General features: G+C 46.8%; 1 protein-coding gene across 1 annotated transcript; it reads left to right on the top strand.

The window, feature by feature from the left end:
* The first annotated feature begins 34 nt into the window (after positions 1-34).
* On the top strand, positions 35-16,685 carry LOC149341607 (acetylcholinesterase-like). The gene is made up of 7 exons (XM_089546688.1): positions 35-63; positions 2,688-3,027; positions 5,593-5,805; positions 7,508-7,685; positions 10,915-11,024; positions 15,412-15,587; positions 16,511-16,685. The coding sequence occupies exons 1-7, from the start codon at positions 35-37 to the stop codon at positions 16,683-16,685; spliced, it is 1,221 nt and encodes a 406-aa protein (XP_089402814.1).
* Positions 16,686-27,757: the final 11,072 nt, after the last annotated feature.

The following is a 27,757-nucleotide window of genomic DNA, read 5'->3' as shown; positions in this document are numbered from 1 at the left end:
TATGGCCCAAGGGCATCTGTGGCCGAAGAGCGCGATGGCGCACATTGTTTTAGTCTACTCAAGGTGGGTTCAAAGATAATTTCCCAAGCATTTCACCCCAAAGAACCCCAGCACCAGGCCAGGGGAAAGCTTGCACCCATTCTATCACCGGCGGGTACCCGGCAGCAAAGGGGATTGAATCCCTCATCTCTCGCATGCGAGGCGGATGCTCAAACTATTAGGGCACCGCTGCGGTCACTGAAAAATAGTAATACTATCGTATATTTCTATAGCTGAACTTCACAGTCTTCTGTCGATATGCTGACAGACATGAATGTTCGAACATTGATTTCGGGGGCTTCGTTCTCCTGTCGCCCGGACGCTTTCTGTGTGTATTTTCCACCGCGCTGACGCCTCACTGCGGACTTCTGTTGTCAAATTTTAGCCGAGATTTTATGCAAGCCATGCTGTTTAGTCTTGCTAATGGTTTTTGTTCCTTTCGCTTTGCTTGAAGTGCGCTGGGTTACAGCAGGTCCTGTTCAACACTCTATAGTCTAGGCATCAGAATGTTGAGCTTATGCTCACAACCATGTGCACAATTATGCAGTTATGCAGTTATGTGCAACGAACTAAGAAAGTTTGTTCGGTGGTTCTACCTGCACGAAGCGAAAGAAAAAAAGCAGTGTCTTCCTTTGGAAGCTAGGACAGTGGTTAGAAGCGCGCACTGGCCATACGAACTCCTTGGCGGCGACACGTGACAAGCTAGGCATGTGCCGTAGAGGCATAAGTGACGCGCGTCACCGCCAGCTGCGTACGCGCAAGATGAGGCTGCGGCCGCGTTTACTTCAGGAGCGCCTTCGCTGACGAGCCGGTGGCAGGCCGATTACGACACGCGCCTCTTAAGGATCCGAGTCCGACGACCCCTTGCCGTGAATCCTGTGGTACGGCCAGTGCGTTCCCCTCTACTTTCTGCTGGGTGCCACCGCCATGAACCAGTTGACCATGCGCCGCCGCTTACAAACTCAGCTCACGGGCTTTGCGTCCCAAGCTGCGGTGCACCTCATTGCATATACATTGCACGGGCGGTCGTCAACGCGGCTAGGCGCGTGTGGACCGATCACTTTTCGGCGCCAATTCGCGCTGCCTGGCGAGTTATCGGTCGGGTTGGCCGGGCGGGGCTTGGGACTTAGGCGGCGAGCCTTTTAGACCTGTCCCTTTTACGCCTCCACACGGCAAGTGGCTTAACAAGAGCTAGGAATGTACGGTGTGTGGCTAATCCCCAACGTGCCACTGCAAAGCGAAACACTCCTTTAATGACCGCCGCGGTGGCTCAGTGGTTATGGTGCTCGGCTGCTGACCCGAAAGACGCGGGCTCGATCCCGGCCGCGGCGGTCGAATTTCTTTGGAAGAGAAATTCTAGAGGCCCGTGTACTGTGCGATGTCAGTGCACGTTAAAGAACCACAGGTGGTCGAAATTTCCGGAGCCCTCCCCTACGGCGTCTCTCATAGCCTGAGTCGCTTTGGGACGTTAAACCCCATAAACCAACCAACCAACTCCTTTAATGTCGGCCCTATTAGCTATCGGACATTTCGCGTCAGACGCAGGGTGAAGTAGTTATCAACCTATAATTCGCATGTTGAAGCAGATTATGTTAAAGATTGAAGCTATGACGTAGAAGAGCCTTTATTGTCGTTTTTTTATCTTTAGTCTTCTGCGGTTTTCTTTCTTTTTTTTGGATAAGCTTGTCATGCCTATTACGATGAATGTTTTACATCGGTAATTTCCGGGGGTACATGGGAGTATTCAGTTTTCCCCGTCATGCGAGAATCATTGCCTCAAGACGATGTCCCTCCTTTTTACTTCGAACAGATACGGACGTGAACTGTTTAAACTTTTATTTTTCAAGCCAGAGAACACAGTACCACAGCCGAAAAATAGTTCGAGAAGAAACAAAAGCTTTCTTCGGAGATGAAGGTACATACTTATTCACTCCCCGAGTGTATCACCATGGTCACGCGAATTAGGTGCAGAGTAATGTCCGGTACTCCGTTTTATTTATTAACCCTATTCTAAAGCGCCGACTATGATTTAGGCCATACTCTTTTCTGCATCGATTCTTTCATTTACCTCCCACTGATAAGCCCCGCCTTTGATGCACTCTGTACATAAATAAGACTATATGGGAGTAAGAAGGGAGCGAGCTGTCCCCTTTAAGGGACAGGTTCGGGAGTCGACTTCGATCACTCAAGATATGGAATGCTTACTTTTGCAACGGAGGTATATTCCCACTTCAAAGCATATTAACCTGACACAGTTAGCAATGGGAGGGGGCTTTTGAACGTGACGCCGGAGGTCTTGAGGTTGGGAAATAGAGTGGATTGAAACATCGGTTAAAATCTTCGTAACTACTAGAACTGCGCGGGTTTAGAAGAACCAATTGGTTATCGTTGCAATCGTAAGTATTCAAAATTTTTAGTGATCGAAATCTACCCCTTGGCATGGTACCCTACCGTTAAAAAGTGTGCGCTAGAGGGAGCTTACGCCCCTTTTTACTCCTTTCGAGTCTGGAGTGTACCGAAGAGCGAGACTGAATTGCTTTCCATTTCTCAGTTCCGTAGTCGCAACCCATAGCTACGTCTATTAGAGGGACAACCTAAAGAAGCGGCAAAGGGGTTACACCCCAAACTATACGGTTGTCCCGACGCAGGTACCTGTCGGCGCTGGGCGGTGTGGTGGTGGTGGTGCCCAACTACCGCGTCGGGTCGCTCGCGTTCGTTGGGGGGTCGGTCGACGGCGGGGACGAGGAACCGGGCAACCTGGCGCTCCTCGACCAGCGGATGGCACTCGAGTGGGTGCGTTCTTACATCGACGACTTCGGCGGAGACCCGGCGTGCATCGCGGTCGCCGGCGCCGGTGCGGGCGCATCTTCGCTGGCGCTGCACCTCCTCAGTCCCGAGGCACAGGGAATCACGATGGACCTGCAGCGCTTTGTGCTGCACAGCGGCTCGCCCGTCGGCCCCTTCTCGGACCAGAGGGCGCCTCGGCAGGTAAGGAGGCTGTCCCTTAACACGCGCACAATACTTAGAACTGTGAAACGGGGGCCATGAAAGAGCGATCAATCAAATGCCTGAACTTAAGGCTGCTTATTACAAGTCTCTTGACCCGTGTCCTATACATTCAAGTCGCTAATCGCAATTATAAAGTAAAGGGCACTCATGAAAAATTAAGAAAATGTGACTCTTTCCCGAGGGTTTACACAGGGTGTTTCATCTAAGACTGAACAGAATTTAAAAAAATAGGCTTTTTGAGCAGGAAGAGCGCTTTTTTTCTGCATAGCAATGTCAGCGATGTAGTACAGTAGAATACAGCTAAGATGTTCTAAATAGCATCCTGGTTAACTAATACTGAATTGTTAACTTCTTACCTATTACTGTTTGGCTGTTTAATTATGAACAGGAGTGTAGCTTATAGTAAGAAATATCTATATCGGTCCTTAGAATTTCGAAAACGCGGTTACCCTTGGTGCTGTGGCCCAACAAATTCTTCGCTACTTCGACTAGTTACGTGCCCTGGAGATGTTGCTTTGCCTGCAAGCTTCTCGAAAGTGCATGTACTTTGGCGCGATGTAGCCAAAATTTGTTGTGCCATAGCGCCGAGGCCAACAGCATTTTCGAAATTCTAAAAACTGGAAAGGATATAACTTACGGTGGGGTGCAGCCTCTTAATAATTAAAGAGCTAACAGTAATAACTTAGAGGCTCATGTATTGTGCGATGTCAGTGCACGTTAAATAACCCCAGGTGGTCGAAATTTCCGGAGCCCTCCACTACGGCGCCTCTCATAGCCTTAGTCGCTTTGGGACGTTAAACCCCATAAACTAAACTAGTAATAGTTAAAAAGTTTTATTCAATATAAGTTAACCAGCCTGCTTTTTAGCATGTCTTAGCTGTTTTCTGAGGTACTACACCACTTATAATGCTATGCCGAAATAAGTGCTTTTCTTAATCAAAAGCCCCATTTAAAAAAAAAATTGTGAAGTCTTAGGTGAAACACTCTGCACAAGGAAACTGACTACATTATCATTTTAGATAGATTATTGATATTGCAGAAAGTAGAACAACAGTTAACTACATGACGCCGATGGGATCCTAAACCACGACCTCTGCACCTTTCGTGTATATGCCCTAACGAGCTCCTCATCTTTCCTTGTTTGCTCATGCATGCATTGATACTCGTTTCAAGGCATTGTTAGAAAGTTTCCATTTCGTGTCCTGTGCTTTCCGTCGTTGTTTCCTGTCCCGCGTTTCGTAATTCCAAGAAGCGCTCACATTCAGGGTGACTGGCCCCAGTTCTAGCCCTTATAACTAATATATGTATATTCGCTGGAACCCGCCGTCGGGCTTGATCTTAAATAACGGATAGCAGTTACGTCATAACTTGTACTAAACTTTGAAAATTGGAGGTGTTGCGCAGCAATTCTTCGCAGCACGCCCGCTGTGGCGATTGGAAAGTAATCATATTGTCGGTTAGCGTTAAGGAACGCTTATGGGGGCGGGCCGTTTCGTGTTCTAAGCTGTCCTATCAATTAAAAAAAAGTATAAGCATATAACGCCGAAGTTTTGAAATGACAAAATTTGTAGAGGGGAAACGAATTTACGTCTGTTTAGGCCACAGCTAACTGGTGTGTTAAGGAAGTCAAAATGGAATAGAGTTCTTGTGGTAGAGCATCCGACTTGCATTCAGAAGGTGCTGGGTTTGATCCCCAGTGCCGGGTACCCACGGATTTTCTAACGAGTACAAGCTTTCACCCAGCCTGGTGCTCGACTTTTCAGGGATTAAATGCTACAGAAAAGGGGGAAAAAAGTAGATGTGGTGGCTTCGTAGTAGGGTATCCCCCCTTGAATTCGGGAGGTACTGGATTCGATTCCCAGTGCTGCCGAGTACCCACCAGTTCTCTAATAGGTACAAGATTTCCCCGGCCTGGTCCTCGGCTCTTTTTTGGATGAAATGCTTGTAAAAGGGCTTTTCGTCAGTGCACAGCACAAAAGTTTGCGGAATGCTGGACTGCGGAAAAAACATTTCTTTCTGCTTTGCCATCGCTACGCAGCCAACTTGTATTCACTATAATGGGAGAAGCATGCGTGTGAGCTCATGCCTCTAGGCCTTTCTGTAAACTGGGTTTCCGAATTTGCATCCCGCAAACTTTTGTCCATCACTGTATACACGTGGACGAAGGATGAGGAGATGTCACAAACTCGGGTAGTGTGCTCTGTTCCGTCGTATTCGAGTGGTTTGATCTGGTTAGGACCCGCCGCGGTGGCTCAGTGGTTACGGCGCTTGGCTGCTGGCCCGAAAGACGCGGGTTCGATCCCGGCCGCGGCGGCCGGATTTCGATGGAGGCGAAATTCTAGAGGCCCGTGTGCTGTGTCATGTCAGTGCACGCTAAACAACCCCAGGTGGTCGAAATTTCCGGAGCCCTTCACTACGGCGTCCCTCATAGCCTGAGTTGCTTTGGGACGTTAAACCCCAATAAACCAATAGACCAACAAATCTTTTTAGGAGGTCAGGAGCCTTTCCTCATCGCTCTGATTTTTGCATCGGCGCCTCTCGCAGTCCCAGCAAGACCTGGCGCCGGTAGCTCGTCGCGTTGGTTGCGTCGGTGGCAGTGCGGCCGAGCTCATCCGCTGCCTGCGTACAGTTTCCTCAGACCTTCTAGCACGGCTGCAACCCGGCGCGGGCGTCGCGTTCGAGCCGACCTTCGAGAGCCAGTATCTGCCCGACAGTCCCTCCGGCCTTCTACTCAAGACGCCACCCTTCAGGAAGCAGGCAAGTGGGGCTCCTGAGATTCGCCGAGTCTTTTACTACTGCGTTCAGGACGGCATGTAATTCCCTGCCACGCATAGCTCCGAATGTTTTGACCACATGAGGCATGCTCAGGAGAGGAACTATGCTCGACTTAATGCCCTATAATACATAGAGGACGGTTAGCACTGAACTTCAGTTCTAACGCGGCGACAATTCAGCAACTGCCTCGAAGTCCTGCGGAGCACGAGCTTCGCTCTCGCTAGCGGTAGCAGCGTTTTTATGAGGATAAATTATAAGTGCCTTTCTACTAAGATTTCCCTCGAGGTTAAATAACTGCAGATTATCGTACCTGATCCCAATTCTTGACCCCGGCTCGCAATGAGGTCCGGGTGTATATTTATGTTATATATGTCGAAATGCATCACATATGCGTTTCTTAGTTCTCGTCGAAACAGTTGCGCCCAAGTAGAGTTTCTATGTCTTCGAGAGGATACGCAAGCAGCTCATCTTCAGTACCTGCCCCTGACCGCATCTGCCTTCATTACACGACGAGAGTTGCAACTGCGCACAAAGTGCTATGACTGCAGCGCACATTCATTCTGGAACCACTGACCAAATTAAAAAAATAATGCGCATGACAGCGTGAACATTTCTCTTCGTACAATTCAGGCTTTGAAATTCGCCCCCCCCCCGCTCTCCCTCTATTTCTCAAAACCAAATCTTCAGACCGCACAGACGCGGCACTGACTCTTTTTCCCATGCTCACGTGAACCCAATCTAAGCACCGCTGTGGGCGCTCAGAAGGATGTATGCCGGTGCGACATTACTTTAGCTAGAAATGCGCTTAGGGGCAGTAACTGCACAAATCTTCGTACCTTCACTAAGACGAAGGAGTGGCGGCGTCAGCTGCACCCTTGCCCCATGATGTCGGGTGCACGAATCTCAAATTTCTGAGCAGAAATGTACGTTGCACAATGCACATTAGACGGAGGTTGCGCAATCTCGAGAGCGCAAGCTCCCGGGCCCAGACGCATACCGTAGGGCTCAGGCACATGCGCAACATTTTCTCTGCCAACAGCTACGGCGTGAAAGCCGGTGGCCATGAAGTTCACCCAGAAGAATGTGTCTCATGCAGCTACAGCTATGAAGAAAAATAAAAGGTGGTAACGCATAAATTGCCTAGCGCCCTGGGCAACTGCCCAGTACCATCGAAATCATGTGTCCAGCCTTGTTACACACACAGAGGCTCAGTAAACGTGGCCACTCTTTGCAGCTGAAACACTTCGCGCAACTTGCTTCCCTGCTGTTCGCTACAGGAACGCTTTCTCTGGCTTTGTGAGGCCTTGACCATTTCGACTTCGGCACGCCTCGCGCTATGGGAACTGCGGGCCGCCCGTTGCGATGTGGAGTGTTGATATCGGCAGGTGCTGCAGGCAAACTACAATGGCGTTTTCATCTGAAAGGAAATGGGGCTTAGTGTGTTTAGAGCAATGGACATTCTTCACAAAAACACAAAGGGCCTCTTACCCTTTTAGCGCATGACTTTTTTGTTTGTATCCTGTGATACTTATGGCAGGCATTTACGATAACTTACACAGCCGACCCAACTGGTAGGTTGACTCGCTAAACGCATGAATGTGTTTTTACCAGCGCGCACCGCCTACATTGTAATAAGCGTCGTTGTCATCATTATAATTTCTTTCTCACTTGTATAACTTCTCAGGTGCTCATCGGCAACGTGGCTGACGAAGGCCTACAGGCGCTCGGCGCCTTCAGGAGGACCTTGCCGGGCGGGCTGTCTTCGAACAAAGCTGTGCACCAATTCCTGCCTCGGGAGCTCGCGAAATATGGTGTGCGTGACGCCAAGCCGGTGCTGGGCATTTATATCAACGAAGCTACAGGCAAGGCCACGTCTCAGACTTTCACTCACTCACTCACTCACTCACTCACTCACTCACTCACTCACTCACTCACTCACTCACTCACTCACTCACTCACTCACTCACTCACTCACTCACTCACTCACTCACTCACTCACTCACTCACTCTCTCACTCTAACTCTCTCACTTTCACTCTCACTCTCTCTCACTTTCACTCTCACTCTCACTGACTTTCACTCTCACTCTCACTGACTTTCACTCTCTCTCACTCACTTTCACTCTCACTCACTCATTCACTCACTCACTCTCTCACTTTCACTCTCACTCACTCATTCACTCATTCACTCTCTCACTTTCACTCTCACTCACTCACTCTCTCACTCACTCTCTCACTTTCACTCTCACTCACTCACTCACTCTCTCACTTTCACTCTCACTCACTCACACTCTCACTCACTCTCTCACTTTCACTCATTCACTCTCTCACTCACTCTCTCACTTTCACTCATTCACTTTCACTCATTCACTCATTCAGTCTTTCACTTTCACTCATTCACTCTCTCACTCACTCACTCATTCAGTCTTTCACTTTCACTCATTCACTCTCTCACTCACTCACTCATTCAGTCTTTCACTTTCACTCATTCACTCTCTCACTCACTCATTCAGTCTTTCACTTTCACTCATTCACTCTCTTACTCACTCACTCACTCACTCACTCACTTACTCACTCATTCAGTCTCGCCGCCGCGGTGGCTAAGCGGTTATGGTGCTCGGCTGCTGACCCAAAAGACGCGGGTTCGATCCCGGCCGCGGCCGCTGGAATTTCTTTGGAGGAGAAATTCTAGAGGCCCGTGTACTGTGCGATGTCAGTGCACGTTAAAGAACCCCAGGTGGTCGAAATTTCCGGAGCCCTCCACTACGGCGTCTCTCATAGCCTTAGTCGCTTTGGGACGTTAAAAACCCCATAAACCATCATTCAGTCTCTCACTCACTCACTCACTCACTCACTCACTCACTCACTCACTCACTCACTCACTCACTCACTCACTCACTCACTCACTCACTCACTCACTCACTCTCTCACTCACTCACTCACTCTCTCCTTCACTCATTCAGTCTCTCACTCTCTCACTCACTCACTCACTCATTCAGTCTCTCACTCACTCACTCATTCACTCACTCTCTCACTCACTCTCTTACTCACTCTCTCACTCACTCTCTCACTCACTCACTCTCTCACTCTCTTACTCACTCTCACTCTCTCACTCTCTTACTCACTCACTCTCTCACTCTCTTACTCACTCACACTCACTCATTCACTCTCACTCATTCACTCTCTCACTCACTCACTCTGTCACTCACTCACTCACTCTCACTCATTCACTCTCTCACTCACTCTCACTCATTCACTCTCTCACTCACTCTCACTCATTCACTCTCTCACTCACTCACTCTCACTCATTCACTTTCTCACTCACTCACTCTGTCACTCACTCACTCGTCAGTTTTCATCTCATTTTTGCAATTTCTTTACCAGGCTATTTATTCACTGCTATCTGGCATATCCATGTCACACTGTTCGAATACAAATTTTGGGCCTTTTGCACAGCCGAGTAATGCGTTTGAAGCCAACACGCTAAAATATAATAGACCCTCGCTTGACCAGTATTACCCGTTAAGTACCACTGTCCAACCACTAAGGTAACTCCTTTAAAGCCTAGCTAATCAAATTGTTAAACCCGTCGTGCTTAGCGAAATTTGTATCGCGGTCTCCTGTGGCAAAGTGAGCCGGCGCAGATAATTATTAGAAAAATACGACAAGAATCATGGCCGCTGTGCGCAATAACATCCCGCATCCGCGCTATAAAACCGCCGTATTCCAGAGACATATTTTGGCATCAGAACGACCACTGAACGCCTCCTCCTGACCTGAATCGAAATTTCAGCTGCACGGCGCAGTCGCCGACGTCGTCTCTTTCGGGTGGCGACAATCGAGCGTGGATCATCCGCGGCTCGCTGCCCTTAGCACGTTCGCCCGTCGCTCAGTTGACTGAGCGCAGAGAAATTGCGGTGCTCCCACTCTATCGCGGCCATTCCACGACCAAAAGCCACACGACGCCACCGAAAGCAGCGCCAAAAACAAGAAAAAGAAAAAAAAACGAAAAGAGGCCACTCGGCTTCTCCGCTCTCTCTCGACGCGCCGCTTCCTCCAGGCTCTCGAGAGGGTGCGTGCGTGTGAGTGGCTCTGTGGGCTGCGCAACGTTTCTTTCTCACACCTCTGGGGTGTTTTTCTTGCACGGCACCACGGAGATGTCAACAAGCTCTAGAAGAGTACGACCAGGTTAAAAATGAACGGAAAAGGACCCTTCAGCGATCCCTTGACAGGCTGCGTTGTGGCATCGGCCAGAAGTATAAGGTGTGTTTTCGGTACCGACAAGCACTGATGTTACTCTGCCTGCAGAATCTTAAAACCTTCTAGTATCAGTGAACTAAAGACAGGTCGGTGTCCGAGAGCTATAGATCTTAAGAAAAGAGGAGCAAGAAGTAATTGAACTGTCAAGAAAAAAGACATTCTATGCCGTCTTTGTGGGTGTGCGTGTGTTAGTGTGCCCGTGTGTCACGGATGTTTAACAATTGAGCTCTCATGGATAAATTTCTGGCAAAAAAAAGAATTATTTCGATTTAACTGCAGTTGCGCTCAGCTCGTATGACATGAGCTTTGTGAGGGTGAATATACTCTATGCATACTTTCCTCAGAGAATTGCGATTGTAATGTACAATATTTACTTTTGTCTGAGTACGAATGAAAGCCACACACTGCCGCTAACTGCGAGATGTCAAACTAGACGCTGATTCACAGCCATTTGTATCCGGCATACAGCAGGCACAATGTGCATTGTTTTCTGTTTAATGCCAGACGAGTATTATTGGTATGATAATAATTTACCTCAGCACTTGTTACTTCTGTAATATCTAGTTTGTGTAGTAGCTCAATGTGGAGTGGCAGTTTGGTTACGTTTGGTTGATTTGTTAATAATGTAATGACCTTGAAGCGATTCCTTATGTACTCTAGTGAGTGTGGTGCATGTCTCACAATAAGCTTGGGAATTGCCGTTCGTGCTGGGAACGATATTGTGCAGGAGTCGATAAATTTGGCCGCTGATCACTTCCTGAACCAGATGTACTGCATCGAGCTAACTAAATACATTCTCTGTTTATTTAATTTTTAGGCCGCTTTCTTTTCAGATGTGAAGGAAGAAGTGTGGAAGAGCGTCTCTCACCTACTTGGCGACCTGCTGTATGTGTGTCCAACCGCCTACATGGCACAGTACCTGAGCAGGGGCCCAGACAATCAGGTTAAACGCATTGCAAACGTTACTTCCTGTCGTCAACATCTATTTACTGACCGTCACCTTGGTTGTCTGCTCGCAGCAGTCGTTGACACGAAGTCTTGTACTTTCTTTTTGTAGCTTTTGCGAAGCACAAGGTATGTTACCAAAAGAGATAATGTTATATTATATTGATTAGTGTGCATGCTTTCTTGGTTTTGCATAAAGTATCTTAAAATTAAGCAAAAGGTACATGTGGAGAATTAAAATTATGAAATCTAGCATGCTAGCTGTCGCGCATTAATTCTGTACATTATTCTCAAGCCCCCTGTCAAAGGAACCCCCAACAGTAGAGCCCATTATTTTCTACCAGAGCTCACCTTCCGGTCAGCGCCATACTGAGATTTAGCCAACTGGATGTTACTCTTGGCTTAAATACAGTCTTCAATTTATTACTTCCTTTTGCGAGAATGAAACCAAAAAGTCTTCTTGACGTTCACCATGTCAACCCGAAAATGCTTTTTGTTTGCTAACTATTCACTTAAGGCTGCGTATGCTGTGAACTGTTGGAGACGTAACTAAACAATTAATTATAAAGTAAAAAACCATATGCATTATTCAGCGCACTTTCTGAATCGATAACATTGCATCATATGTTTTTTCGTGCATTTGCAGAGAGCTGTAAACCTGGTTAATACCTTAGCCTACGGCCAGTCGCACGCGCTTAGAGACAGTGCTGCTGCGTCAATTTGACAGCAGCACGGAACCATGCGCAGCATCAAGCACGCTGTGTTGAAAGGGGATGTTCAAGTGATAAACGTTTTTGTTTTTAGATGCATTGTTAGGCACATTTTCTTCGCGCTTCGAATAATGCCGGCGTCGCAAAAATTGCACCACTGGGGTCTTTTCCGCAAGGCTCCCGCTTCCTGAAAGGCCCTTTTCACGACCGTGGAATAAAATACCAATAAATGAAACTGAATGAGTTATAAATTAGAGAGTAAACGTACTAACCGCACTAGGCAACCGCTCAAAACGGTGCTTGAATTTATACTTCAAATGAACCACTCATTCTAAAAAAATAATAATAATAAATTGGGACCGTGCGACGTGAAACACGGAGTGTGTTTCTATGAATTGCGGTAGTGAGAGCAACAAGCCAGAAGAGATTTTACAGTGCAGACGGGGTCGGGGTTCCTTCGCGCGGCCCTCATTGACCGCCACGCTTGCTGAAAGCACAGAAGCGCACGCGGCAAGCAATGCATTGAATACAACAAAATGCGCTGCCACAATTTTATGTATAGCACGATCTGCATTAAGTCTTTTGGGCGGCTAAGCAAACAAGCTTTGGTTAAGTAATGACATAATTTGTATTCATACGAATAATTTCCACGTAAGTGTTGTGGTGCGGTGAATGGCTAGAATCTCGTAAAAGCGGACTGCTAGTGAGTGCTTTGAAGGCACACGTGGGGTTTGCAAGTAGACGACATTTGTTGCTGAATGTTAAAGTGTGTAAAGCAGGCTCGGCCTTAATTATAGTGTTTATGTGGCAAAGCAATCTTTCTCTAAGGAATGACAGAAGTTGATTTCGTATGAAGAATTCCCACTTAAGTGCAGTCGGGATGTCTATGTCCAACAACTGATAAAAACGGGAACAGCAACAGCTGGCCCGTGCTTCTAAGCGAGCACGTGTTTTCAAGTGGCGGCAACTGCGGCTCGTGCTTAGCGACTTGTTTCAGCTAGGGCTGCCTGCCTTGCAAAAACACTTTCGTGCGTTGGGGCATCTCTCTCTCGGCCGTCCCCGACACACTAGCCAGACAGAGCGCTTGTCCTATCTGAAGAAGTGCCACGTCCTAGAGCGCCCCTCGTTTTTTTCCCCGACAGCATAAGGGGGTTTCACTCCCTATACCACTCTTGCGGTCGAGTGCAATTTTTGCGGAATTACTGCCCATTAACAATATTTCTTCCACACAGAAACTGCGCACAGTAATGTTGCATACATAGTCTGGAGAAATAGCAGACGTTTGGAAATATCGGTGTTCACAAGGTGGCGCTTCTGCCCTCCATGACCTCTATGGGACGAATGGCAAAAGCCCTGAACTTTTGTTTTGAGCTAAGTTTATCCCCACGGCAGTTCTAATTTTCATTCTGGCCCGCGGACTATATCTCTCATGACACATTGCAGTTGAGTCCACTGCGTGGAGCATGCCAAAGTAGTAGTAGTAGTAGTAGTAGTAGTAGTAGTAGTAGTAATAATAATAATAATAATAATAATAATAATAATAATAATAATAATAATAATAATAATAATAATAATAATAATAATAATAATAAATGTTTTATTGCACATAATGATACACAGATCAAGGAGCGGGCCTGCCAAAGCCAGCAGTGGCTTGAGGGACTAGGCCTGGCTAAGTCAGCGGACGAGGGTGCAATAATTCAAATCGGCATACAAAAAAAAAGTGTTGAATGATGGTTAACAGTTGGGACGATTAATGTCAACATGTGGTGGACCGCACACACATATACAAAAGAAAAACAACATAAAAACAGACAACGCGTACAGATTACAGAAATGAGAACATACACACTACTTTACAAAGATCCAAGCATGCTTTTTAATACATTTTTTGATGTTACCGAAAATACCTCATCTGGCAAATCATTCAAAATTTTCGGCACATAAGCACAACGCCTAGCTTCGCCGAATCTTGTTGAAAATCGCGGAACAACAAAACGAACACTGTTACGAAGGCTTCGGGGGGCAGTGTAACTTAATTTAAATTCACTAAACCAGAGATGCCGTAAAACCACAGTTTGTACGAACAGATTCCAGAAGCATTGAAGACGAAGTGCACAAAAGATGTTAGGATTAGTGATTGTTGGAGTATTGTAGGCTATATTTCTTAATATGGTCTTTAACAAAGAATCAACACGGTTTTTAATAATAATAATAATAATAATAATAATAATAATAATAATAATAATAATAATAATAATAATAATAATAATAATAATAATAATAATAATAATAATAGTTTATTTTGTCACCTTCAATAACACTACAGGCGAGACAGGCCGGTCTAAGCCTTTAGATGGCTTGTAAGACCGTGCCTAAAAAAAAATACATAGTGACTGAAAAGCGTGAAAATGCATACATAGACAAAGAAAAAACCAAAACAATAAAGATGAAAAAGAGCATACTAAAAATTAGTGAGTCCATACAAAACAAAACTGAAAGGAGCATAAAGGCGCAAAATCAGACAAAACGAAACAGATTGCACTAAACCAGAAACTCTACCATTCATTCTGCAATAATTCTCGAAGTTTGCCTCTGGAACTAGCCGTGAAGGTTTCATCCGGCAATTTGTTAAAAGTAGCCGGCACATAAGCGCAACGTCTGGCCGCACCATACCTCGTGTTTGAACGAGGAACAATGTACCGGTTATGTTTCCTGAGATGTCTCGTCGGGGTATATTCCTGTTTAAATTCACTGGACCAGTAATGCTTAAGCACAACTATATCAACGAACAAAGATTTGAAGTTTGGGAGCCCTATTTCACGGAAGATATTTTCAGCTGACAAAGTAGGAGTGTTATAAGCTACGTTTTTCAGAATATTCTTTAATAATAATAATAATAATAATAATAATAATAATAATAATAATAATAATAATAATAATAATAATAATAATAATAATAATAATAATAATAATAAATGTTTTTTTATTTCACCTTTTCAGTACAGATGCGGGCCTGCCAAAGCCTCAGAAGGCTTGTGTGGCAGTGCCCGGCAGCAGGCAGCATAAAAGTCATGCACAGAGCAAACAAGTTGCAAAAAAAGATGGGAGAGGAAAAAAGGAAAGGGTGCAAAAAAGGGCGTGAGAAGAAAAAAAATGGATACCAAAAGAGCAAACTCAAAAATACACACAAAAGGAGAGAAAACAAAAACATGTGAAAACATAGCATCAAACAAAGTTATGGAACTAACAACGTAATTTCAAATGAATGTTCCTGTGGTAGCGCCCGACATATGAGCTTCGATTCTGTGGTAAATGGCAGTTTTGAGCACGAATACAACGGCGCTGTGACAAGGGAAGAAGGAAGGACAAGCACTAGGACATAGAAAAGGGCTCAATATACAGGAAAGAAACTGCATAAAGATAGAAAATTGAGCTAGTTGGTCCATCTGTGAATACAAAATGACGCTTCTAACAGCGCTCTTTCTCTGCTAGCATGAAAAATGAAAAAAAAAAAATCAGGCTTCAACTATAGCTCGGCGGTGCTTATTTCTCCTGTTAAATTTCTATGCCCACTATGCTTACCGTACAAGGCGCATCCTGAGTTCTGGTGCAGAAGAATAAAAGTGAGACTGCTCCAGACACCTGAAGAGATTTGCTCGGGTTTATACGCAGGTGTACACGTTTCGAATGAGTCAGCGTCTGTCGTACAGTAAAGCTGAAGCCATGACTCGCTACGAAGACGTGGACCTCGTGTTCGGGCGACCATTTCGACAACCAGGTGCCACCGACGGTGAGAAAAATCTCAGCCGGGAGGTTATTCACGCTTGGAGCAACTTCGCCAAATTCGGGTGAGCCCTTCGCTGTCTTGCGTCAATGAAAAAACGAAGGCAAAAAACAAGAACATTATTTTATGTCTTTAGAGAGATGAGGCTTTCAGCACAGGGTTGGGAGATCCACGCAACCAACAATATACGAGCAATATAAAATAAAGAATGATGTGAAGCCTAGTGGTCTACCTCACCAGGACGGAAATCGGCAACAGCACGCTCCATATTGTCAGGGTCTCCCGTCGGTGTAGTTATACATAAGGCTGTGTTATTTATACAAGGACAAGATGGATCATATACATAAACTTCTTAAGCCAATCACGAGCGTGCTCTCTCTGATTTCTGTCCTGGTGGGGTGGACCACTAGGCTTCACATCATTCTTTATTTTATATTGCTCATATATTGTTTGTTGCGTGAATTTCACAATCCTGTGCTGCAATCTGCCTCGCGTGCGGGAGGTGCGGGGTTCAATCCCCAGTGCCGCCGGGTACCCACCGGTGGTACAATCGGTACAAGCTTTCCCCTGGCCTGGTGCTCGGCTTCTATTGGGGTTGAAGTGCTTGGAAAATGGGTCTTTGACCCCACCTTGAGCAAATGAAAATACCTTGTGCCATGGCGCTCTTTGGTTGCAGATGCCCTCGCGCCATAAAAATTCATCATCATCATCAATTCTTAAAGAACAGCAAGGTATTCTATACCAAAATATTGACCTACTCCTAAATAAACCACTCTTTCCAATACGTTATTCGGCAAATGTTGACAGTTCATATCAATTCGTGCAAGTGTAATACTCCCACCGTTCTGTAATTTCAGTGAAGAAGAGTGAGTCTGTCGCGCGCTCTCTGGTGAGCATTCGCGGTTGCTAAGCAATTGCTCTCGTAGTTAGTCGGAGAGTAAAGTTAACTTGCTCGTTCTCCGAAGACAAGTGCCTATTTATTTGCAGGACTCTGCCGTTGGTGAGCGACAATTCGTCCGGCTCCACGATAGAGTGGCCGACACATGCCGACAGTGAAGAATCCGTTGTTGACATCAGCGCAGCAGGGTTCAGCCTGGTTCCCGACGAGCACCGGAGCCACTGCGCCGAGCTGCTGACTCTCGCGGCCGACGAAGTGGTGTGAAGAAGAGAACCGCGCCTCGACCGCCAACGATCGGCTCAGCGCGAGGCGCTCTCCTGGTTAACCAGTGCGAGACGAAAAAACAGAGCACAGCCCTCAACAAGCAGCAGACGACACAGCGCGCGTTTTGGTTTTCTTTTAATTTTTTTTTTAAACTGTGCGTCCTCGTTATGCAAATCGACGACAGCGAGGCTGCCCCGATTTCCTAGCCACAACTTAAGCGACACACGCGATACTAGCGCCATCATCTGAGCGTTTCAGGTGATGAAAGCGGCTCGCCCCGCACCGATCAATATTGTGCCTCGCCTGGGGAGTCTAACCTATGCGCGCTACTTTTGAATTATTTATCCCCGTATATGCACTCGTTCGCAAGAAAAAAGCAAATGTTTTGAAATGTGATCAACTTTTCTGTTCATGTTGCCGCTTCTTATAGAATACTTGTGCTTCTACAAATGCAGCTAATAAGTCAAGGTGAAATTAGTGCACGAAAAGGGTCAAAATAAACTTAAAGGTGTCGTCTTCGAGTAATAGGTTGTTTCTCACTGCGAAGGTGTTTGAGAACTTCACACAAAAAAGTTCACCGCGTTAAACCCGGGAAAACAAATGCGTAATCGCAGCCGCTGTAGAGATATAAACTGTTGTTTCGAAGCAGCCTGCCAAGTACTGTATGCGAAAAGTACTGCTTGCCGAGGCTTTCAACTGTCTGCCATTTCATTCCTTTCTATAATGTCTGAAACATGCTAGAAAACGATCGGTAGCAACGAGCGGCGGAGTGTACGGTTACTATGCGTGCAATGTTATCCCCATCCAGAGAAATGTCGCGGTGTTTCAGTGGCGAAAGCATTCTCGGCTGGCATAACGATTTTTGTCATCCGATTCTATATTGCTATTAAGGTTATGGCAGGAACGTTGCGTTGTGCAAGCCCATGATGCGAGGGAAAGTAGGATAGAATCCTAATGTAGTTGCACATTATCCCGGCCCGGTGGTCGCAGGTCCAACACGCTAAGGCGTCCTGGAGATATGAGAAATTGATAATCGTCCCGCCCCTGCATGCCCTGATTGCTACTGAGAGGAGGAGGGAGGGAGGGGCGTAACACTGTCTCTTACGCCCTCTCTCTCTTATCATCCTCTCCCCCCTTCCTGGAGTGCGTGGCTTCACTCGAGCAAGGCAGATTATCAGTGGACCTTAGCAGAACAAGCGCTCTTTTTCACTGGGCCTCACTGCTGACCTTGAATAAAGTATTGCTCGTCCTCCTCTCCCAGCCGAAGTGCCTCTAGGTAGCATCTTTTCGAGTATTTAATATCTCTACTTTCGGGCACGCCAAACAATCATCCGCTCTCAGACAGACTTATTTCTTATTGCAGTTGGATTTAGGCACATTTTATATTAGTGTTGCGGGCGAGGCAACAATCTTAAATTTACGAAGCCTCCAGAATATTTTCTGTGGGCACAAACGCGCTACGGCAACCAGCCAAGCCATGAGTACCTGCACCAGTGCGCCACAGTGTGTCCGTAGCACCAGACAATGTACGCCAAATCTGCACAGGTGAGTGGCACAGCCTGTGTCTCACACATCTTTAAACCTCCCACCCTACACTATGAGCACGCGACACCACAGCCAGCAGCTCTCTGGCACATTCTGCAAGACAGGACATGCGGGCAATTATCACAAACACCATCTCGCAAATATTGGTTTGGTTTGGTTTTTTTTAATGGGGTTTAACGTCCCAAAGCGACTAAGGCTATGAGAGACGCCGTAGCGGAGGGCTCCGGAAATTTCCACCACCTGGGGTTCTTTAACGTGCACTGACATCGCACAGTACACGGGCCTCTAGAATTTCTCCCCCAAAGAAATTCCACCGCCGCGGCCGGGATCGAACCCGCGTCTTTCGGGTCAGCAGCCGAGCATCATAACCACTGAGCCACCGCGGCGGCATCTCGCAAATATTAGCCCAGCTATTGGAACAACTACTGAAGCCCCTTCTCCACTGCGCCCCAGATCCTCTTATGCAAACGCAAGAGGGTTTCTCCGCCCGTGCCTCGGCTCTTGAGACAAAATGCTTGGCCCGCATCTGGGCTCTGGAAGAAGCGAATCGCCCGTATAAACGCCCCTCACCACAATACGGGGCTATGCATCATGAATAAATCTCCTCGGCGTTGGAACTAATCCCCGCCTTCGCCCTTTGTTGACAGTATGGCAATAGAATTGTTGCAGAGGATTCCGAAAAAACAAAAAAAAAATTATTCTTCAGCACATAAAGCTAACTCAAAGCAGCCTGGCATCATTGTGCTCCAAGAAACCAAAGGAAAATTTTCGTTGAGGGGTTACAATGTCGATGCTCAACAAGCACTGCGCGAAGACATTGCGCTAAGGAATAAAACACGGCCACCTCCGCTATGGCTTCCACATACATCCGCAAAAATCTACCCGCTATATAACGCGACACATCCCACGTGAATACGCCGACACAGGGGCTCCCTTCCAACCCAACAGGCGTACAGCTCCTGGCGTGGACCAAGATACCTACAGCATGCTTTGTAACCTTCCTGACTCCAAGTTGCTTGAACTACAAGGCTATATAGATAATGAGTGGAAAGTAGGGCACCTACCAGCTATCTGGAAATAGGCCAACTTTATTCTTGCACCAACACCAGGGATACGTATGAATTCATGGGCAAGTCGCCCTATACTACTCACTTCCTGTATGGGAAGGGTTACGGAAAGAATGGTGCTCACTCACCTGGAGTAGAAACTAGAACACGGTCACCACCTACCTCCACATTCAATGGCTTCAGTAAGAACGTGTACTTTCAGGATGTTGCTGCACGAATATACAAAGACGCATACGGAGTCCCCAGTGCTGTCCAACTACGTAGTATTCTGGTGTGGACATGGAGAGCCTTCTACAACGTCTCCCACAGCGTAATCCTAGTGAACCTTCGGGAAACCGATCCAGGAGTCCGCCTGTTCAACTATATCCAAAACTTTCTGACCGATTCGATAGTAGAAAATCAGCCTTCACCACCTCTCCCAATCAAGCGGGGCACACCTCAAGGCTCAATCTTATCCCCGACGTTGTTAACTTGGCAATGAAAAATCTTCCAGCTAAACTTGCCGCCGTTTTCCATCTGCAAAATGCCATCTCTGCGGATGACATCACCCTCTGGTGTGCCCATGATAACTCAGGATGTCAATAAGGTACTGTTCAACAAGGCCTGGAGATTATTCAAGCTTACGCTGCCGGCGTGGGGCTCGAATGCTTACCCGAAAAATCAGCCTGCACTGTTGCTCTCAAAAACAAGAGGAGGGCCTAATGCCTACCGCTCTCTCATTACTTTGAAAATTGATAACCTCCCATTTCTTCGTCAGGTACACATTCGCGTCATGTGGCAACAGGATGGCAAAAGAGCAATAGGGACATCAGTAATCCTACGACAAATAAATAACCTCCACCACATTCCCAAACACATTAGCCCTACAAGCCATAGACTCAGTGAAAATGAGCTGCACAAAACTGTCGAAGCAACCGTGTTCTCACGAGTCACGTATGCTTGCCCATACCTCCACTCAAACGAAAACTCAACATAACTGAAACTGCCATTCGCAAATGTTTACGCATGGAGTTAGGTGTCCGCAATACGCAGCTATTTAATTAAACAAACATTCAACAAACCTCCTTGTACGAAACGCTAGATGAGAAGGCTGCCACGCACTATGAAGCTCAGCACTCCCGCTTGACCACCTCAAGTCAAGGCCGTGCTACACTTGAAACACTTGAAAACAGCACGTCGCACCTTCCACCAATCCCTGATTTCCGACCGCCGTGAAACCACCTACCCCGCGTCACCATACTGCCTATACCACGCAGCATAGACCCCCCGGAGAGGGATTCAGCACGCCAAGAAGCAAGAGCAAGTCACCTCAAGACCACATCACATGACATCTAACTCACAGATTCAGTCTATGCTGACTCCGATGCTACAACTGCATCAGTAGGCTCTCGCTATCAGGAAGTCGGTCATCACACCTGATTCCTGATCTGACCTCAGCTGAAACAGAAGCAATCGCAGAAGCGATCCTTCATCAACCTCACAAAACTAACGCTGTCACAATGCGCACGGACAGCCCGAACGCCCTCCGTGACTTCGCCACCAACATTCTCCCGAATCATATCCACGCCTAGCTAAACACCTACCTTCACCACCACCAAAACCTGCACGCCCTTCTGGTACGGGTCACAAGGGAACGGAAGGGGACGAACATGCACATGACCTCGCACGCGATTCGTCTTCGAGCAACTCTTCCCCTTTGCCAGGATGATTACAACCCCAAGGATAAGCGGACTATGCACCGAAAACACCGAAGAGAAATATTAAAATAACGCCGACCCTCCCGTCGCTTCCTTCCTGCCCCTCCTCCACATCGTACTCGTCGCGAGTCTATTGTCATTAGTCAAGCACAAACAAATTCTCTACCACGGAACCCTAGAACCACCACATACACAAGCGCTGTGACCACCCCCGCTTTCAGGTATGTAGCGTCTACCCTGACAATATATTCGACCTGCCCACGTGCCTCAGACACCACACTATACCTACAACGCATATTCCTACCCACCCCCGTACCCTATCTTTGGGAGAGCTGGGCCGCTCTTCCTGTTGCACTCCGCCCAATACTGTGGCCATTTCGTTGCCCATAACGCCCACGCGTTGGGTGATATGGGCTCAGACGCTCCGTTTTCAGACGGCGACCTGGAGCAGGGTCGGAAAATGTTTTTCTCTCCCTGTCTGAAAAAGCTATTTTTTATTAGCATTAGCGTTAAGCATGTTAAATGCTGGTGTTGAGGGAGAGGCAACAACTATTTTATTAATTTACGAGGCCTCCAGTACATTTTCTGTGAGCAGAAACGCGCTTCAGCAACCAGCCAAGACACGGAGTTCCTCTTGGGAGTGAAAACCGGTGCTTCGATGGTAGAGAGCTGCTTCTGTCGACAAAGGAAAATTCTGAGGAGGCGCAGCGGCCATTGGGTGCACGATGGAGAGCACAATCACAAGGGTTTGCCCTTGCGGCCAATGTGCCAAGGTGGCTTGGCGCGAACGGCCCTGCTCACGAATCTGATCGGAGTGCACCGCGCGCCAAGTCGCGTCCGATCCGGATTTGCGACTGGGAACCGACGTCGTCACTATTGGCGGCGGCACAAACACAGACGCCGGACAATTTCGCGACAAGCGGAAACTGGGACATCCGGTGACCGAGACGTGGCGGCGATAAGCTTGCTTGCCCCGCACTACTTCGCGCATGGGAAAATAAAAAAAAAAACAGTGAGCGAGAGGAAGTACCGAGAGCGATAGAAAAAGAAAGAAGCGGCGGCCCGACAGCGCGGGAGCGCAGCAGGACTAGACGACAGACTAGGACGAAATGCGGCCGCTGCCAGCTTCGAGCGTGGGCGCTTTTGGCGCTCGAGCTCCGGGAGGGACGCGGCGCGCGTCGTGGGCCACGACCTCATGCGGCGAGGACACGGAAGTGCACTCGGAAGCGTGGTCGTCCAGATGGGATTAGCGACGGCCGGATAAGGCTGCCCTAATCGAGCTCCGTTCGCGCCTCACTAATCAGCCGTAGCGGCGGCGCGGGGAGGAGTGGTTGCCTTGTTGGCGACGCCGTTATTCTGGTGGTTGTGTACCTTTCGCTCTTTTGTGCCCAGTTGCTAGGGAAGAGAGAAAGGGGAAAGCACGATCGGCCTCTCGCCTCGCACAAGAACAACGGAGTTGCCTAAGTACGTGCGCTGAAAGATATGCGTGATTTCTGATCGCATCCGCTCTTTCCGTGGATCGCGATTCCTGACCAGGCAGCCCGTCCTTGATCCTTGTGTGCAGGCTTGAGGTCTCTCAAGGATCTCAAGCGAACGTCCGGAAGCTGGACAGAGCAATAATTTCACGCGAACTCATTTCGCACACGTCCATTTTTGAATGTAGAAACCTAAATAACTGTTCAGAGGCATCGAGGGCACATTTCTTAGTAAATGTTACACGAACCTCCAACCCCGGGTAGGGCTCCTTTCACGAGGCGATGCTGCACGTTTTGATAACTATATGCTGCCGAGTTTCCATCGGCACCTGCTTAATGCGAGAGCATTATACGGCTCTGTCGCGTCAGCAAAAAGTGTCCGCAAATATTGGCCGCAGGATTACGTCGCTCTCTGAAAAGAAAACAAAAAGAAAAATGTGTGAAAGTGTAATCGTGATAGTGTGTGATAAAATGTTGCCTTGGGAAAAATTTGGTTGATGAGGTGTGGTTAGTTAATTAATCAAACGTGAAAAATACGCTTAGACGTCAAAATAGAAATGGACGTTGATAGAGTAGATGGACGTCAGAACAACCACAGATGTCGATATCGTATGTGGATGTTTTACGTTGGCATTGCTCAAATGCTGGTCGGCGGAGTAATCTCAAAATTTTTGGTGAATACATTTGTTTTGTTTGCACATTTTTTTCTACTCGCTTTCCAGATTTCCCCTTGAGTTCTCTGAGTTTTGTCTGTTAGAAAATAATGGCAAAAGATCTTCATCTGAAGTCTGCGTCCCACTGCTTGGTACAAGCTACATAAACAAGATTTCTGCCGAATGGATACATTGCCGTTTTTTGGCTTCATTCAACTTTTGCACAAGCAGACATGTTCAGTCCATGAACGCCGTATTTAGAATCGGTACATGGCCTAGTGCGGTCGTTTCCTAATCTTTATTATTCATCTGGAATCAGTCCAACAGCTTATAAAAACTTAGAATAATTTCGCTGTTCGTCCCTGGTTTCCTATTAGACGTAAGCGCCCTTGCCTTGATTTTTTCATTCATTTATTGCTTTCGTTTTGATTAGAAAATATAGTGTAAAATGGAAGGTATATTGTCGAAAACAAATCATTACAGCGTACCAGCTCACCGTGCACAGCAAACAAATAAAATTAATTTTATTTCCACGCCATCGTTATACGACGATGAAAATACGTGTCCGAAACAAAGAGCACAATCCGAAGGTAATCTGACGTTTTGTTAGTTTATTATTTTCTCATCCGCGTGGACGTTCCGATATCGCAAAGTTCAATGTTCATTCATTCCCCGAAAATTTATGCTACTTGTTATTTTCTAAAGCAGAATATCTAGTGCCTCATTTAAAGAAGAACATTAGTGTTTGCTCGTATAATATGCTCGAGACCGGGGATTTTTTGGCGTACAAGTTGTATGCAGGCGACCCTGAAATGTTTAAGTCTTTTCTTAGCTGCCAAATGGTTTAGCATTAGGCATACAATAATAGCACCACAGTGTGTAAGCTACAAAAAGCAAAAAAAAAAGTGGGAACTTCTCAAGCATGTTTCGCTTCGTTTGTGCTGAACGATCTTTCTACGGCTGCGGACTTTATCGCGCTTAATTTTTTTCGCGTCGGTGTATACATTTTGAGTCAATGTATACATTTAGGCGCAATGTCATTTCGAAGCTTACGTTCAATTTTCAAACTTGAATCGAAGATGGAAAGTTTAACATTTTTCCGGATGTCCGCTGTGGTACTGATGGGCACGAGCGATGGCAAACAGCCAGCCTCGCTGCGCAGGAAGGCAGTTAAAGGGTTTGACCAGAAGGTAGGTGAGCTCAGCTGAAGAAGTATAGCGCCTCCCAGAAAATGGCATTCAACACAACAATACTACGCGTAGTCTACGTCAAGGTCAGTTTGCATTAATATTGCTATGGCAGTTAGGTGCGTATTAAAGTAGCCTTCTTGTGAGAGACCGAGTCTAGACTAAAAGCTCTATAGAGAGCTTCGCAGTTTTTGGTAGCGCTTGGCTATCAGATGTGACTGGTTGAACTAGATAAAAACTTTTCGCAGTTCCCACCGTACCTGGACGTGATGCAACAGGACGGTCGCATTGTGCTCACTGGCGTCGTAGGAACAATCTTGATGCTTATCATCGAGGCACTGAAACTACAGTGAGTTTCTCTACCTTTCTTAATGTTACCTACAATTTAGTCTCTTTGTCACCTGCATCTGTTACCTACAACTTGGTTAAATGGAGTTCATTCCTTTTTGTTTGTCTTAAGTTAAAAATACTTAATTTCATGCCTATCCTGTCTCGTGAAATTAGAGAGAAAACATCTTTTTTATGACAGAAGGGAAACACGAAAGATTAAACGATAGTTACTAACTAGGACTTGTTTTGCAGTTTTTAAAACTCGGAGTTAAAAGGCTGTTCTGCGCAGTGCACTGACACTCAAGTTTATCCTAGAGCTCAGTAAGCTGATTTATTTCTCTTCTTTAGTAACTTTTTTCTTTACAATTGCCGCGAAGAAAATAAAAACAGAGTGCGTCCATGCAATGCAAAAACGTCACCAAATGCTTACTTAGATTTATACTGAAAATGTTCGAAGCTAGAGTGGACGCAGCTGCCAACTTCGGCCTGGTCGTGCCTTCAGCTTCATTTTACAAGCGGTCATTCCGAAGATGTCAAGTGTAGTAGAAAATTTCAAAGGATTCTGAGAGCAACTTCAAGCATTTATTGTTCTGTGGATCCTATGGCCCCGTATCGACGCACTCAGCTTATGTTGGCAACAGTGCGAAGACGGGACGACCCTTTGTTTCGGGTCGTCCTTCGGACCCTTTCGTCTCTTACCGTTCTTCAGGCTCTCCGCAATCCTTAATATGCACGCACACCGCTGCTTGTGTCAGCGCTTCTGTGGCGTTTTTTTCTGTCGTCTCGTCTTCGCGCTTTTACCAACGGGATCGTGTACCAACAAGCAAAACTCATCACTGTTATGCACTTAGATTACTTTCAAAATCGACCGGTGAAGGGTGCCACCTGCAGTTATTTCTTGGTATTTTATACCTTATGAAAGCTCCGTTTTCGGTGAGAGTGCCGTCTTTGTGACTAGAATGCGATAGCCTGTCGATCCAGGCTAACTTCAGTTCTGTACTCAGTGTCCAATTAAGGAGTGCGTTGGATGACAGGACAGATTCAAAACTATCTTCTGACAAGGTTTTAACTATACAGGGCTACCTTCACGTTGCCGCCCGACGGCACCTACGGAGTACGCCTACCAGACGGCAACTGGACGGGAAAGATGGGGATGCTGATTCGTAACGTGAGTGAATATTTCTTTGAGCCAATTTGAAGGACGCGTCAAATGAAGAAAAAAGCAATTTATGTGTTTTAGTACTCACGTCTTTTTTGTGCTTCAGAATAGATTTTTTCATTCAAGAGCGGTATGACTTGTTGCCCTTCACTGCAACGAAGAGGTCGCAGTGAATTCGGTCGTTGACGCGAATATTTATGGCAAATGCCACTTTCCCTACATTGAGGAACCCTGACCGTCTCGTTTCACAAGTCACCGAAACGCAAGCAGTACGTGTAAGGCGAAGCTTAACCTGCTGAATTCGACTCTACTAAGAAAGTTAGCGTGCGATCCGCAAGAAATGACGTCGCTTAATTTAGGCGTACCAAGCGAGCTCCTTCAAGAGTGGACTTAAATTATTTTTCGCTCTGTCAGCGCGCATTCTAAGTGAGAAAAGGCGTGGTCAGAGTTTTGCTTTTATGCTATTAATCGTTTGGCGTCATAAATAGGCTGCATGGCTTAGTGGCTTGAGAGGTGAGCGTTCAGGCCACCTTCGCAATTTTTTCGTTGTTGTCCAGGAGGCTGACCTATCACCTGGCCCGTTCGCCATTACCAGCTCACGACTGAAAGTGGCCAATCCGTCTTTCCCGTGGGCCTACGAGAACATGATCATCTTCGCCGCCAGGCCGCTGCGCTTCACCACCAACGTGTTTGGCTTCATGAGCGCCTTCTCGGGAGCAGTGTGGCTTGCCATCGCAGCGACCCTGCTCAGCCTGGCATTGCTCTTAGCTTGCATCCTGCCGAAGACTGCTCTCAGCAGCAACCACCGAACGGCAGCCAGACGGTCACCGCTGCGAAGGCTCCGCTGGTGTCGCGCCATTGGCACGCTCGTGAGGCCGCTCCTTTCGCAAGGTATGATGCACTTGTTTGAAGGACCAGTGTAGGTATGGACTCACCGCGGTTGCAGGAAACAGTCAGTCGTAGAGCCCACACTGCCCTCTATGGTGTGAGATTTCCGAGGCATTCCTCGCGACGTTTCAGGCTCTACCGCTTCACGTGCAGAACTAAACTTGTGAGTGGCTTTAAGCACAGTAATGGAGACTGACTAGTGTCATTGGTATAGTGTCTTTATGAACCACATACCAACTCCAATCTGACAGGCAAGCAAGATTCGGTAAGAAGATGGGGGGGGGGGGGGGGGGGGGGGCTGGTTCTGGCTGTTGGGGGTACGACCCATGGGAATGCATTTAAACAAAAGTTTTCAAAGTAGATTTATAATTTTTTTTTGCGCATAGGAGGTCGCCTCTTCGTAAACAAAAACGGAGTAGATATTAAGCACAAAATGTCAAATCATGGAACATCATTTAAAAGTGGATCTATTTTTGAATTATCAAAATATGAGTGCACCAGAAATATCCTCGGTTGGGTGCACGGGTGGCGGCGCGACTATTAAATTCACATGCGTGAAAAACTTTCCAAAATGATTTTCTCATTTAACTGGTCACGTATGAGCACGGTTATTCGTTAACAGCTGGCGAGTACTCTTAAGAATAACATGAAAAAGTATGAAAAGTTATCTCGAAGATCTTTTTCAAACACCACGATAAAAGTGTGCTGTCATGCATACCTCCCACACCGTCTAGGTGTTCGACCCGCTGACTGTTTCTCCCAGTCGGAAAAGCTTATCTTGTGGTTTGATAAGCAGCTGCTTGTGCTACATTTTCTCGCAAATACAGTCGTTCAAACTAGAATGCCTAGACAGCTCCGCTTGGAAGGAAGTTCTGAAACGTCAAGATAAGCGTACCGAACACCATAGCAGAGGACGGTGTAGGCGATACTTACGGCTACCGGCGGCTTCCAAGAGCGCCTTTATGTTTGTAAACACTGTCTTGCTCTATATGATCAACAGGATAACAGGAGATAATACGAGAACAATGGATAGATTTATGTCCTTTCCCCAAGAGGAAGTTTCATATACCG

This window comes from Amblyomma mixtum, chromosome 5, assembly GCF_055824585.1.
Source record: "Amblyomma mixtum isolate Tamu chromosome 5, ASM5582458v1, whole genome shotgun sequence".
Taxonomy (NCBI): Eukaryota; Metazoa; Arthropoda; class Arachnida; order Ixodida; family Ixodidae; genus Amblyomma; species Amblyomma mixtum.
The sequence above is the reverse complement of the archived record's forward strand: the minus strand, read 5'-3'. Positions and strand labels throughout refer to the sequence as shown.